The following is a 16,007-nucleotide window of genomic DNA, read 5'->3' as shown; positions in this document are numbered from 1 at the left end:
ATGTGCATTTGATTTAACTGTGCTTACATCTGTGGACATGTTTGTGCGAACATATTGGATATGTGTAGCTTGTTTATAGTCCAGAAAGGAGGGGCAGTGACATCCAATGAGCATCCCAGCTTCTCTTTGATTCACTCAGGGAACCACTCCATTGCTGTTCGATACTCCCCCTGTCTCCACACACACTCAAGCACATACGCACACACACAGACACACCATACAAATAGTGGGCCCATTAGTAGTATCCTGTTGCATTGTGAAACCATCCCACTCTCCTCATCATTCATTCCTGTTTGATTCTGAGGCATTCAGAACAATTCAAAACAAAGTGAAATTCATGATATGGTCACTACATTTAGTATCAGTTGCTTACTTTTATAAAACAATAAAAAGTGCGTGTAACAAATTATAGAGGTTGAGGGGGGGGGTAATACTGTATGTGCGCGTCTGTGCTTTTATGGGTTGGAATAAGGTGACTGTGATTAATTTCCCTCTGTAGCCCTGGCTCTAATTCCCGGTTGGATGGGAATGGTCCCTGAAAGAGTCCCTGTGGAAATCACAGTCGGCAGGAAGGCAGCAGCTATGAGAAACACTGATGAATTATCTATAGCTGGAGATCGAGAGGGGGGGAGGAGGGGAGGAGATAGTGAAGCATGGAGAGACAAGAGGTTGTAAAAAGTGGAGTTGATCGAAAAGGAGGAATACAGTGCTCCCTCGCTATATCGCAATTCACCTTTCGCGGCCTCAGATATTTGTGGGGGCGTCAGCATATTATTTATTTATTTATTTATTTATTTATTTATTCATTCATTCATGGGAATGGCAAACAGCTTTTATCGACACAATTTTCCTATTCACACAGCCATTCTGTCCTGGATCATGTGTTCTGATGCAATGTGTCTGTGTATGGAGCACTTACAACACGCACCAGCGCTCTGTTTTTGGTGCATTCTGAATAGCCAAACATCTCTTTTGAACCACGTTCTGTTGGGAAAGTCATAACATTATTCAAATGTGCTGTTGAGTCAATCAGTGTAGCCGTAATAAGCCAGATAGTAAGGGGGAGATAACGCTTACCGTAATTTTCGGACTATAAGTCGCACCGGAGTATAAGTCGCACCAGCCATAAAATGCCCAAAAAAGTGAAAAAAAACATATATGTATATAAGTCGCTCCTGAGTATAAGTCGCCCCCCCACCCAAACTATGAAAAAAACCGCGACTTATAGTCCGAAAATTACGGTAGTCACCCACTGCGGTACAAGGATGACGAAACATCAGCAAATGACTTCAAGGTTTTAATAAAGTTTGGCTATAAACAGCTTACGTTACATTAATCTCCTGAAAGTTTCCAATTCATTGGACACTACTACTACTAAGATCTGGTGCACAATTTGTTTGTGCTGGACCAAGTCTGGTTAACCGTGTTTGGAAATTTGACAGACTACTCAGTGCCATGCTGGGCATTCCGGTGGACCGAAGGGATTTTCTTCACGCCTGGCGCACCTGACAATTTAGTAAGTGTAAGTAGACTTGACTTTAGACCAACTTCGAGCTGGTCTAAATTGTGGTACAAGTGGTGCAATGTGGTTTTGGTGGCTTTGATTGAGATGCGTGGAAGACAGCACTCTTCAGCAACGCTACTTTCACAACTGAAAAACAATTACATATGACTACAATATTGATTAATATTCAAATATGGCCCAAGGTGATTTGTATAAATATTCATATGCCAAACATACATGTCACCTATTCCTTATGATGGTAGTGTTCTGTAGAATGTGTATTATGTATTGTGTCTAATGTATATGTATGAAGTAGAGAGTACTTAAATTGAGTGTACAGCATGTTTGTTTGGTGGGTGTGATATGAGAATCATTTGCGTAATGATGTCATTTAACAGTCATTAAGATTGCTCAAACAAATGGGGTAAAACACATCACTGGCCTTCAGTGTCTCATTACTGCACTTGTGTAGTTACTGTATGCTGTTACTGGTCTCTGGGTACTTCTGTATGACCTTAACACCTTGAGTATTTCACTGACTGTCATTTGTGATTAATGTCATTGTCATCATTTGTTTACACATTTTGCTGTCATTACTCACACTTCGACAGTGTGTTCTTTAATCACCAGAGGACTTAGACATTAGGAAAAATGCTAAGATGATTGGAATATCTTGATATCATTATGTGTAATGAACACAACTTTGATTTAAAAGAAAATGGGTAAAGGCTTCTTGAAATATACAGAACTAAGATATGCAAGTTTACTGTTCACTTTTTTGCTTAATAAAAGAAATACCCTGAAAGTCTGGGAGATATAGGTATGTCCATTTTTCATTTCTGTCTTTCTTCTGCGCAAGACTACACCCCTGATACCTACTTAATTTGGACAGTATCCGCTTCAGAGGATGCCTTGGCTGTCATACTTGACCACAAATCCTACACTCCCTTGGTAATGTCAATGGGAATATATTCCTAAAGCAACATCATCCAAATTAGATTCATCTTGGTTTTCTACCCTTCTTTTCATCCTCAGATGCTCGCGTGCAGGACATAAGCATTCATGCCGCATATGTCTCCCCTCGCAACGAGCCATACCATGCAAACATTTTGAGAATTACGCATGGAGTCGCATTCAATTTTTGAATTATATAGTTATTTTCAGATATCCATGTTGTTCAAATTTCATTCAACTGAGATAAAACATGGATCGATTTCATTTAATGGGAACTATGTAACAAGGTGGATGCTACTGTGAAGTTATTATTTTTGTTGTTGAAAATATTGGCTACGTTTGCTTGAAGGCTTTTTTTTGTTGGGCTCACACATATCAATTTTCCACTAACGTCACTCAAAGTAACACTCCATCCATTCATTTTCTGTTATGGCATGATCTAAAAATCTATCAGGATAAGTTGAATATTCGAAAAAATATTTGGTAACTTGCGCATGTTTCGAGGTAAACCAATAATGTAAGGCACGCCTGCTTATATAAAACATGCTGACTATGCAATGAGAACGCAACATTGGATTATTTCAACAAAACCACGGCTGATTCATGTATCTGAATACTTATCACCTCCATGCAAGTATGAGCGGTATTGTTTTTAAGATTTGCTTTTTTCCTTAAGGAAGATTAGTATTATGCAAAAAAAAAAGTCATTAGCTGACATCAAAACCCTTTGCTTGACCCGCCTACCCAATAAAACTGATCGCGCCTACGGAACTGAAGCGGAGCAATATTTTCTGGCACATCAATATTTACAGTATTTACTGTATACTTTTTAATTATACAGATGTAACAGTCACTGAATAACTTTATTCTAGTAATAAATATATGTAAATAATCTTGTCTGGTTTATCATCATGCCTAAAAAAAATACTTCTCATTCATACTGGTCATACTAACATGGTCAGCAGAGAGTTGGTAGTAAGTACCAATTTGGTAGCTGATGCAGCACTAATCTTGACTACACTAGTCCAAACCCCCAAAAAGTGACGGCAGGAATCGTTTCAAAAAATAAAAAAAAGTATGAATTTCAAGAATTTTCCTTGGTCACTTAATATTGAAACACAACTGTCAATTTCAAGTTGAATATTGTGCAATGCTGTATACATACCCACAAGCACCAGGGCAGTTTTATTGTCAGAGATTCAAGATACTAGATATAATACTGTACAATGTTGTGCTGCTGAAGTTTCTATTATGCATACACACCTCCACACAGTACACTGCTATCACTCACACTATGCAATATTTCTTTTTTCCACTGTGTTCTCACAACACATACTACCTCATTGGAATTTCTGGAGTTGTTTTTTTTTTAAAGAATTCATAGCTCTGCTACACAGATGAGACCTTTGTCTACTCCTGCCATATTTAATTATATATAACAGACATCTGTAGTTGATGATTGTCACTTGATATATAATATCTTGAAATGTTGGTCACCTAATTGAGCTACTTCAGATAATTGCATTCCTTGCCTACATAACTCTTATCCTGTAGATGCGACAAAACCAAAGTTGAATTCTCCAACACGATCTTTAAACTTGCCGATATTTTGGATTGTAATTCTGTTTTGTCTTTTAGATTTGTTTTAATCTCATTTATCTGCTTTTGTGTTTGCTTGCAAAGCACTTTGCCTTCTTCTCCAACCTGTCGAAGGCTCACTATTCTGTATTAGATTTCACTTTGTTCCTTAAGCCTTTTCCTGCTCGTAGATTTGTTTTAATCACGCTTGTTTATCCGTCTGTGTAGCACTCTGCATGTTTAAAAAGTGCTTTACAAATGAACGTTTTGTGCTTACTTGCTGATACCAGATAAGTAGCATTATTAGGCCACAGTGATGGGTCTGGAAACAGGAATATTAAAGGCTCTGCCGATGCCACATTGTGCTCTAATGACAGACGTTCGATACGGGACAAAAAAAACCATTTTGAAGTCTGTCCAGCACTGCAAATTTTAGGCCACCATTAGAGTTGTTGTACGGGAAAGTCCATTTATTTTTCTTGAATGGCTATTAAAACAGGTAGTGGTAGTTTTGGCTTTGTGGGCAGGTGCCAAATCAAGCTGGAAATCAAAATCATTGTCTCCAAAAAGCTTGCCGGCTGTTAAAATGTCCCAGTTGTGGACTTGACATAAGACGTGGAATATAATACTTTTTCTCCTTAGCCCAGCACAGGTGCTTCTGGTGTCGGGAGTGTCTTAAGTCATGGAATTTTACACCTGTAGCCCATGTCATGCAGATTCTGTACGTCGTGGCCTCACAATAAAAACGTGTTGTACTATAAACGAATCCAACTGAGCAGTGTAGGTGCTCGCATGGTGGGATTGTGGCATTTTTAGCAAACCTTGAAACGGTCCCAAGTTTATGCAGTTCGTCCGGTCAAGCATGGTTGCATGTCGGTGGTGCAGCTCAAGCGTTTGAAGCAAAAGTGTTGCTCCTACTCCCATTTCACAAAAATGAAGTGCGCTTTCGGCGGTGGTACGTTGTCAGCATCCAATCGGTGTCGAGAATGTACTTATTACTTCAGAAGCAGATCAACATGCACAGCCCCACAGTCAAAGTTAGAAAAAAAAACAGACAGTATTCTTTGTCGAAGTGGTCAATGAAATGAATTAATGCAAACGTTTTTCCAAACAAGTGTCGGCCTTTTTTGTTTTTCAAAGCACTGTAATAAGGTATCATTTTACCCTTATAAGATGGAATGTGAGCTATTGCTGCGCTGGGGTCGATTGAAAGTCAGACAGCAAGCGAGAGTCCCAGACCAATTTTAATATCGACTATATAGGATAGGGAGATACTGCACCTGCTGACATAAATAGAAAAAACTCTCTAATGAGTATAATACTCCCATGTATAATATATAAATAGCTGGCCCGAGCTTGTCTATTGTTACCATCAGCATACTGTATTTTATGACATTTTTATCTCCTGTGTTGTCTGAGTAGTGGTCACACAATATTCCCTTAAGGAAAGATGCGCCTGTAAGTAACCGATGGAGTGGTTTTTGTTTCGTGAAGTCGTGGAGTAGCCTTTGAGTTACTTTGTGATGGTCTTCAAGAAGACTTTATTGCATTTTATTTTGCATTTCTTCAGCGAGTGTGTGTGTGTGTGACAGAAAAAGAGTGAGAGACAGAGAGAGCAAAATAGAGGAGTTGTGTGATAAGACTTTGAAATACTAAAGTGTCCATGGGGATTTCCATTTTATAACAAGATGTAACAAGATTAGAATTTAAAAGGTTGCGATAAAAGAATATGTTTTCCCAGCTTGCCTCTGCCCCCCTGCTTTTCTTACTATATCACTGTCTGATGCTCACCATCTGTCATCATCACCTCCATCTCATCCCCACCCTACATTTTCACTGCCTCAATCCAATTCAACGAGGTTTATTGGCATTAAAATGTGATTTTACCCTCTCGCTAGCTCTCCTTCTGGTAAAATGTTCCTGTTAATAATTCTCTGCCATCAGTGCTTCATCATGGAAGTCTGCAGTGTCCTACTGTATGTAGGGAGCTTCACAAGTCACGGTCAGTCTTAAGTGAGGCCAGTGCACTCTCTGACATAAATATTCAGTTCATGGCCATGTATTCTTTATTACGTTGTCCATGTTCATGAATAAGCAGGGTAAGCTGGACGGTAAGTGTTGTTACAATCATAGTGCAATGCCAATGACTAGTCCCATTAAAAAAAAAAAAGAAAAACTACTGCGGAAGGTTGAGGCAGTCTTTTAACTGTACAGTGACACCACGTGGAGAAAGCCTGTAACTGATTCGTGCCTAATACAACTAGAGTTTTACGGGGCCATTTTTTACACTCCGTTCGACTGTTTTTCATACTTTTTCATTTGAGTCATGTTAATTCGATGTATTCAGGTTCTGACATCGTGGAATAGAATAGAATAGAATAGAATAGAAAATGTAATTTATGTCTTTGTCTGTGGAACCAACAGAAAATGTTTCTCACCTTTGTTATCCTTTTGATCATTTCAGTGGCTTTTAATAATTAAAAGATCAAATCCCCTCCAAAATTACTGGAACAGTATGGCCAATTCCTTTATTTAGCTGGAAACCGTACGTCCTTAAATTCTTAACCCAAATTGGGTTGTTTTTAATACAGCATTTTTAAGATCGTATATGTCAGTGTTTGCGAGCAAAAGATTCATATGTATTTACAAATACATCTGAAACACAATTATCATTATTTGTAGCAAAAACAAAATTATTGCCAATGGATTTGCATCTTTTGGTGTCGCTTCTTTAATTTTTATGTCTTCCAAAAACAGTTGATTGTGATACATTCACGTCTGCCCTCTGAAAGTTGTCGATGTCACCAAGAGTTTTATGTTTTTTTTCAACTATTTTATCAGAAACTGCTGCTGTTTTTTCTCATTTGTTATAGACACCAGTGTTTTTGTTGTTTGAGCAATGGTTCTCATTGATTTTTCACTTTCTTTCAGCCTCACAATTGTTTTTCATTAATAAACAGCTCTTTGGTTTTCATGTTTGTTACACCGCCAACCAAATTACATTTATTTTGTCATGTACCAAAACTTTAGCTCCAAGGGAAGAATTATGTATTGTGTATTACAGTGAATGCACATTTAAGCACTTTGGAATAAGTGTATCCCTTGTCTCATATTCATCTACAACAGAAATAAAATATTTGGCCCACTCTTTCACAATTTTTGGGGAGGAGTATAATGTAAATACATAAGGATGAAGGTACACCAATACACTGCATTGACAAAGTACTCACAGCGTTTCTCTTTTTCCACGTTATGTTACAGTCCCATCCCAAAATGGAATAAATAAATGTTGTCACCATAAATTTCTACACACAACACCCTATATGAGAACAAAGATGTGGACAATTGCGGATACTTTGCACTTTATTTGAGCACTATTCATTTTGTGACAGGGTTTTTGCTCAGATGTGAAACGTGACTACTGAGAAAAAGTGATACCTCCTTACGTATGCAATGAATAAAAGTACTTTATTGAGCCCAAAAAAGTCCATATGGACCACCAGGGGGTGACACGATGGAGGCCTATTGGGACCACAACCACATAAGGGAATAATAAAAATACTTTTCTTATTAGTTCCATATAGTTTAGATTTGACTCAGATGCTTGCTGCACGGCTCTGGAGCAGAACTGCAACCGCACCAATTCATCCTGTCAAGCGGTGTTAATTGAGGCTGGATCTTATCGAGCAGGAGTCACATGAAAGTCATCCTGCACCAACCTGATCTTTGACTTGCGAGGATGACTTGCCTCTCGCTCAGATTTCTAGTACTTTTCCAAGACAGAAGTCAGCACTTTTGGTAGAGACTTTTCCCTCTATCCAGGAAGTGACGGAGATGACTTAGCGGGGTCGAGACAACTCGAGGGAGGTCGTCTCGTCACGTCTCCACAAAAGTTGGGACCGGAGGAAGAGGCGCCTCCGTAAAGCTAGCTATTGGCTAATAAACTCAGCACGGAAATTGAGTGACTCCTCTTCAAAATAAAATGAATGAATGAATCTTTATTTCGAACATGATTTAAAGAATAAAAACAACAAAAAACAAACAACAAACACTATATATCACTGTTCAACATGAGTAGTTTAGACATAATGTAAGCAGGAAGTCAGTGTCACCAGGTTGGTACATTAAAAGGGTTCATGAATATAGAATCAACAGATTGAAGGAGACCTGTCATGTATAGGTTTGAATCTTGTCCTGATCCTACACCCAGTGGATCACCAGCTGATCTCATATGCGCCTGTTCTTAACATATACATGTCGTCAGGGGCTAAGGATTTGGGTCCTGTGATAAAAATTTCACACTGGGCCCTTCCACTTCAAGCTTGTAGTCATTATGATGAGCTGGAGCTTGGAATAGTTGTTAGCCAAACTACTGTAACGTAGATGATCAATTTCCGACACTCCCACCACCAATGTAGGTGTTTCATTATTAATTTACGTTTGACTCTTTAATCACTTTAACTCTCTTTTCTGTCCACATTTTATATTTGAAGATAGAAGATGGATAAAGTAGAAGGGGCACATCCAAGGACAAATGAGACATCACTATTGGACTTGGACTTGTTATACACGAAGGATTTATAGATTTACAGCAAGATGGAGTCAGGAAGAGGTGATGGTCGGCTGGACAGGCTGAAGTATACAAGTCAGATTTACAACTAGATGAGAAGGCTGGAAAAAAAACAGAGTGTCATAAAAATTGTAATGCGAATGGGATTGTGTGCGTTTCTTGATTCTAAACAGTGGCTACTAGTGGAGTTAAATCAGGTTCCGGTAATCTGTACTTGAGTATTTTATTGGAATGACAATTTATTTGAAAACAGAAATCTGTACTCCTTATCTCTATTGCTTACAGGGTTGTATTTTTTTTATTTTATTAAACCAAACAGATGACACAGTATCAAAAAGACCAACAGCATCTGTCTGCAGAAAGTCAGTCAGTGGTAGTTAGGATTTTTAGATTCAGATTGATGGATTTTTTTTTTTTTTTTTTTTACCATATAGTAGGTTTGTGAGTAAATGTGTAAGTATTCTATACTTTTTTTCTTTTATTCAACAATAACAAGTGAATCCGTACTTTTACGTTTACCAGAGTCCTTATTCAGTGAGTTCCTCGTAAATTGCCACATCCGCCTTACCAACATCAACACCCTCGAAAGTGCTTTATTTTGAAAATATAGAGCGGAATATTGAGTCCGTTTATGTGTATCCTCGCCAAGAGGAGGTGGTCCTGCTCGACAAACACCGACCAGAAAAACATCCGACGAGGAAAGTTCGCGAGGTCTAATGATAAACTTAAAACTTGACAACGTTCGCGAAGGACACTACTAAAGGCCAATTTTAGCCGAACCTTTGTTCTCACAGGGTTGAGGAGTTTTGAAACTTTTACCTTGAAGATATCTTTTTGGGGAAAAAAAAGTTTGCGAGTTGAAAATGGAGAGGCCAGCTGAGTGATAGTGGGGTGAGGAGGCTGGATTTGGCAAATTTGGGAGTCCTGCCCTGTTGCTAGCCTGCTAGTTAGCATGCTCAGCTTCGCTATCCCCATTCAGCACGAATAAGGTGAGAAATCAACTTTCATTTTTCCTATGTGGCGTCAACCTTCTGTACAGATTCATGAACGGAAAACGTTAAACTGACCAATTCTATCAAAAATACAGAATCAGGGTTTTTGCTTGCGGTAAATTGAGCATCAGAAGGGCCCGCCCAACACAAACTTTTGGACGTACTTCTCAACAAAGTACACAAGACAACGTTTGCAGATAATGTGGCCTCCACCTGTGGAATTAAATTCACACCAAACTATTTTACGTACAACACTTGCATGTTGCTCTTTGAGAGGGGTGACATACATTTAAAAAAAAAAAATCAACACATTTTTTTAGTATGAAAGTGGTTTCCTTACATTACAAGCAACCTGAACTTTAGTACATCATATACCGTTTGTTGCTAAATATCACAGAAGTGATGGCCTCGTGATGTGTAGTGATGTTAACAGTATTATGTTCTACTTTACAGAGTTCCCATCTTCACTCTGACAGCTTTTGCCTTGGAAGATAATGATACATTGCTACCTTAACCAATGGAGTAAATTATTGCATACTTTCAGTGGAGACGCTTAGCAAAGTATCTGCTTGATGTTTGATGTCCCAGGGCTTTCCACCCTTCTATTGTCAGTGGATTTTGTGCCCCAAGTAACCCATGCAATTTGATCTGAAGTTTTCAAAGTATTATCTTGTCTGACATGAAGGTCAGGTCTAATCTTCAGTCACAATGGCTGATTTAAATTGTGACATGGAGTAATAACATCTGCTGGAGGAAGGAGACAGCCAACATGTTTGTTTTACTGCAGTAATGACGTTTTGCATTAGTGGATGGATCGGATGCATACAAGATCAGTGACTGCTGATGCCAGCTGATCGGGACTCCGGCTCGATTCATGAACCCTCAGTCTGAGTCGAGGCACAGCTTGGGCGACGTTGAGTCGGCTGATGCTGTAATGAAGCAGGGCTCCTGGTGGCCTGCGTGGCTGGCTGGGCTGAGTCCCCGAGTTATGTGATGGGGTGCAGGAATACTAAGGTCCTCCCTGAGCCTCCAGGGGATGTTCAGTTGGACCTGGTCAAAAAGGTCAGTAAAATGCATTGTTTAAACTGCACCCACTGGACAATTGATTAGGTGCAGATGCACAACTAACAATAAACGGGTCCAACTTTTTGTTAATACTGTCAGAGAATTAGTCGTTAGTTTTATTCTGAGCTGGACAAAGTGACTAGGGAAAGGAAGTCTGGGCTTCTCTGCTTAAGCTGCTGCTTCCACAACCAGATAAGTGGAAGAGAGTGGATGGATTTTATTCTACCCTACTGTATTTCACTGAACTGAGAAGTTGCCCCAATCAATCTAAGATACAATTAAAATTACAGTTATCAGTATTTAATGCCACAAAATGGGCTACGCCATAGCTTAGTTAGATTAGCTATTTTATCCATAATTATGATTGTTTCAAGAATACAATGTTATTTGATTTAATTACATGGTGCCCTTCTATCAGTGTTAATTTGTAATTGTAACCATATTTATATCAATGTTACCATCAACAGCAACAATTGTACTATTAAAATGAAATTCATTATCACCATTGTCAACCTCGCTGCAATTCATTTGTGAGCAACAAGGACAGATTAATAAATCATTGTTATGGACTCCCATTTTAATTGTCAGAGCCCGAAGTGGCTGTGACACTGTAATGATATTCAAACTGACATAAATGTCACCATTCAGGCTTTGATGATGAATTAATAAATGATTGTCCATTATAGCCTCCATCTAACACAGTTTCATAAAACAAACAAAAGAAGTGACGACTCAGTGGCAACATGTAAATATAATTGACTTATATTGGTCCTTACCTAAGTAATTCATGACTGCGATTTTTGCACGTTTGTTTAGCTCATATGTTTAACATGGGACTGATTCTGTATTTTCATCCTAGGTGGATCCACCCCGTCAAACAGACATCTACAAGCACTTCATTCGAGGAGATGGTACGGCTAGCAAGGTTGATGAGGCTGGTGGTGGGGGAGGTGACAAGACAGGTTCCATCTCCCCACCGCTTCCTCAGGGACAAGCTTCCACTCCTGTTGCCTCCGCACAAATCTCTAAAAACCCATCTGAGGTGTCAGACCCTCAGCGAAAAAAGGTGGCCAAATACCGAGCCAAGTTTGACCCACGAGTCACAGCCAAGTACGACATCAAAGCTTTGATAGGTCGAGGGAGTTTTAGCCGGGTTGTACGTGTGGAGCACAAGAGCACTCGGCAGCCGTACGCCATAAAGATGATTGAGACCCGGTACAGGGAGGGAAGGGAAGTTTGCGAGTCCGAGCTGTGCGTTCTTCGAAGGGTTCGCCACACCAATATAATCCAGCTAATGGAGGTCTTTGAGACGGCCGAGCGAGTTTACATGGTGATGGAGCTGGCCACCGGAGGGGAGCTGTTTGACCGCATCATTGCTCGCGGCTCTTTTACGGAGCGAGATGCCACCCGGGTGCTGCAGATGGTGCTGGACGGCGTCAAGTATCTCCACACTTTGGGGATCACGCACCGAGACCTGAAGCCCGAAAATCTGCTGTACTACCACCCTGGCGCCGACTCCAAAATCATCATCACTGACTTTGGTTTGGCCAACAGCAGGAAGAAGGGCGACGAGTGTCTGATGAAGACCACTTGCGGCACACCTGAGTACATTGCCCCCGAGATCCTGGTGAGGAAACCCTACACAAATGCCGTCGACATGTGGGCGTTGGGGGTGATCTCATACATCCTGCTGAGCGGAACCATGCCCTTTGAAGATGACAACCGTATGAGGCTATATCGGCAGATCCTCAAGGGGAAGTACAGCTTTTCTGGAGAGGTGAGGAGTCGTCGCCAAACAACACGTTTACACAATTTTCAGTGTTGTTTCACCATGTTGCACCATGCATTTTACTTGGGATTCATTTAAGTTGATAGCGCGTTTCTTCTTTCCACAGCCATGGCCCAGTGTGTCCAACCTTGCCAAAGACTTTGTGGAGCGGATTCTAACTGTGGATCCTAGCGCGCGACTAAATGCCGGCCAGGCTCTCAAGCACCCTTGGATCGTCAGCATGGCTGCTGCCTCTTCCATGAAGAACCTACAACGCTGTATATCTCAGAACCTGCTGAAGCGGGCGTCATCTCGCTGCCACAGCACTAAGTCGGCCCAGTCCACACGCTCCAGTCGCTCAACCAAATCCAACAAAGCTCGTCGCGTTCGGGAAAAAGAGCTGCGTGAGTTGAACAGACGCTATCAGCAGCAGTACAATGGCTGACACCTAACTTATTGGGGCGGCTGTTAAAAAGACATACTGAAGGTATTCCTGCCCCCTGAAAGAAACTCAGAAAATGGGTCAAAAGCCTTTGAGAAAGTACCTGCTGCCAGCATGACTGTATCAAAATTATAATCCCTGAATTTGGAAGGACAAACATTGCGTAGCATTTTTTTTACGATGTTTTACCAAATCATTGTCATCTCTCAGTCCATCTGTTCATACTTAAGCCCCTATCCTACTTAACAGGATGGAGCACTCCTTTCCTTTTGTTCTGTCATTTCGTGTGTCTTGACATGTATTTATTTATTACTGTGGACAGTCTCCATTCAGTTGGTCACTGGAACAAATGACCTTCCATGAGGATCTGTTGAACAGAGATCTAGGTAATGAAGTTACTTAAGAGGAGGGTAAACATTCCCTCACACCCTCATGACTGATGACAATTGCTGTGAATTTATGTAGTATCCGTCTTGGAGAGTGGCCACTGGAGACTTGCAGAAACATCAATGCAACATCAAAAGGCCAACATCAAGACATGTTTTGCCTTTAAGATTGTCTCATCTTGCCATATTTGCTCAGTTTAGCACTAATATTTTTTGACTCTCCAAAAGATTGTGAATCTGTGATTTCACCTCCTCCCCACAGTCCTGTTTCAAGTGCCTTATTTGTAATTTGTGCTCCTTCCTGCTGCAGTAACTTTGAATTCTCAAGGTTATGAGGCCATTTAACTTGTGTTTTGTCCCTTTATTAGTCACAGTATGGATGAGACAAACTATGCAAGTTGCACCTGCCAGTTATACATTTAGACCACTTTGTTGCAAAAGCAAGAAACTAAAGAAATGAAAGCAAAGACAAAGACTGCATGGGGTTGGACTGAAGCTTATATTAAAAACTATAAATACACGGGGTCCTCAGTTTACGACATTGAGCCGTTCCTATGCGGCGATGTAAACTGAATTTTGGTGTAAGTCAGAACAGTAATAAAATGAAACAGTACAGTAATTAAAAAAGAGAAAACAATTCCTTACCTTCATTCCTGTGGTTGATGATATCACACGCGAGAGAGAGAGAGACGTCGCAACAGTCCAAAATGACGTATACCATGTATGGGTAACGCGGTTTTCCTCAGTCCACAGCCTCTTTCGTGGAACTAGTTCCCCCACACGTTACGAATCTTATGACGCCTTTACGACGCAAAACCGCTTAGGTCGAAAAAAGGCTTCAAATACATGAGACGCGTGTCGTAAACACGAAACAACGTAACTTGAGACCGTCGTAAACCGAGGACCCCTGTATAGGTTTTGTAATTGTAAAACTGTAATACTTGGATTTATTGCCAATTCACGAGTGAAGGCATTCCATTGTGTTTTTTTGTTTTCTTTTGTCTTTGATGCCTCTATGGCCTTCCTATTCTTAAATCTGGACAACTGTTGTGACATCTGCCCCTAAATTATGTTGTGTTTTATGTTAAAAGGTTTACCTTATCTACTGCCGAGTGCACAATAATACGCTCTACTGGTAGCTAGTGCAAGTGATTACAGAAGTGCAGTGAGGTATATACGCCACCGAAAATGAACATTGCCCGAGTGCATCTTTATATATAATTCATATCCAATATTTTTAGGTAGTGAAAACTCAAGTAAAACCAGATAATTAAGAGCCATTATTCATTGAAGAAAAAAAAAAATCCCAAACTATTTTTATGCATATGTAACACTTCCAAGGGCACCGGGGATACAACAATACTCCAACTCCTCTTTCTTTAAAAAGAAATTATTATTACATGTGATTTTATGCTGAATAGAAAACAAATGAAAAGTAATATTTTGTAATTCATCTGTTTACTATTTGTTTAAGTTTAATTGAATGTCTGGAAATTTAATATTAAACCTAGAAAGCTGTTACATTTGACAGAAATTATTTGAACACATCATTTTTTACTGTTAAACTTTAATATGATTTAATGTGTAGTCTGACATGTTTCCCAAATGAGAAATTTTGTTATTTTGTTTATTTTCGCAAAGCACTTCGTGGAGAAAGTTAACTGATTTTTGTACAAGCAGTTTCATTCCTTGATGTCTATCAGTTATTTTTTTTTTTTTTTTAATGATTTGCTACAATTTCATTAATGAAAATGTTGCTGTGATCTACAAAGAATTAGAAAGGCTGTTGTGAATTTTTCTTTAACATACTGGAACTTAGCTGAGCCATTTTAGCTGACCTCAGTATTTCTGTAAATCTTTGGTTCCTTGCGTTTCCAAGCATTCTCATTCTATTGCTGTTATTTGCATTTTTCCTATACACACCAAGTTGTGCTATCCTGTGAAATCTGTTCTGAATCTTTTTGCCTTCTTGTCTCTATAATACAGTAATTGAGGCTATCATAGGTACTGATATCAATACACTCGGTCGACATAGAGGCAGCTTGTTGATGCCTCATTTTGCAGGTACTGCACCTCATGATAGAAGAACTTCACAAAACATGTCCATCAGGTCTTACAAGATTGATTTCTCACAGAATATAACAATTCACAACTAGAAATCATTTGAATTCTTGAGTTGGTTATCTACATTGAATACATGAGAACATGTATGCTGTTTGAATAAATAAATGTGTTCGTCTTGCAAAAATGTCAACACAACAGTACTTTTTTCAATGTTGTCATTCTGAGTTGGTGTAAATGACAATGCCCTAAATGAAGTAGACAGCACTTACCGAAAAGCATTCATTTTTTATATGATGTATAAATAAGCGATAAAGTGTTGATTCTTCTACCATTGTGTTTTCTTTGTCTTTCAGTGGTGTTTTAATTAAAAAACAACTTGATATGAGTTGTTGCTTTATACTTAAAAAAAATATATAAACTATTATTATTCCTAGGTACACCTTTATTTTGATCGCAATAAAATCACGCGTCAACGGGATATTAATTGCTTGTGTTTCCAAATACTAAACAACGTGTCTTTAAATTAACACTCGAACTTTTATACTGTGAAACAGCGCCCACTAACGATCAACATGCCGAAATGACCGTCACTGGAGATGCTTGGGTTGCCAGATCCGTTGCATAACAGGATATAGTGACGGTCCCACTGTACCAACCGACACACGAGTGACGCTTAAAATAAGA

General features: G+C 39.5%; 1 protein-coding gene across 2 annotated transcripts; it reads left to right on the top strand.

The window, feature by feature from the left end:
• The first annotated feature begins 9,251 nt into the window (after window positions 1–9,251).
• On the top strand, window positions 9,252–15,651 carry pskh1 (protein serine kinase H1). 2 transcript variants are annotated; one of them, XM_037254805.1, is made up of 4 exons: window positions 9,252–9,595; window positions 10,405–10,660; window positions 11,523–12,440; window positions 12,559–15,651. In XM_037254805.1, exons 2-4 carry the CDS (start codon window positions 10,592–10,594, stop codon window positions 12,874–12,876), a joined length of 1,305 nt encoding a protein of 434 aa, XP_037110700.1. In that variant the 5' UTR covers window positions 9,252–9,595; window positions 10,405–10,591; the 3' UTR covers window positions 12,877–15,651. The 2 variants fall into 2 exon arrangements, with proteins under 2 accessions (XP_037110700.1, XP_037110699.1); XM_037254804.1 differs by having other exon boundaries at window positions 10,052–10,660.
• Window positions 15,652–16,007: the final 356 nt, after the last annotated feature.

Source organism: Syngnathus acus, chromosome 6 (assembly GCF_901709675.1).
Source record: "Syngnathus acus chromosome 6, fSynAcu1.2, whole genome shotgun sequence".
Lineage (NCBI taxonomy): Eukaryota > Metazoa > Chordata > Actinopteri > Syngnathiformes > Syngnathidae > Syngnathus > Syngnathus acus.
This window is presented reverse-complemented; position numbering and strand designations above follow the sequence as displayed.

Bases quoted from the DNA above. Each gene is read 5' to 3' on its own strand.
- pskh1 (XM_037254805.1), top strand. From the start codon at position 10,592: ATGGGGTGCAGGAATACTAAGGTCCTCCCTGAGCCTCCAGGGGATGTT. The intron at 10,661-11,522 runs GTCAGTAAAATG...TTTTCATCCTAG, and splicing joins AGTTGGACCTGGTCAAAAAG to GTGGATCCACCCCGTCAAAC. The intron at 12,441-12,558 runs GTGAGGAGTCGT...TTCTTTCCACAG, and splicing joins AGTACAGCTTTTCTGGAGAG to CCATGGCCCAGTGTGTCCAA.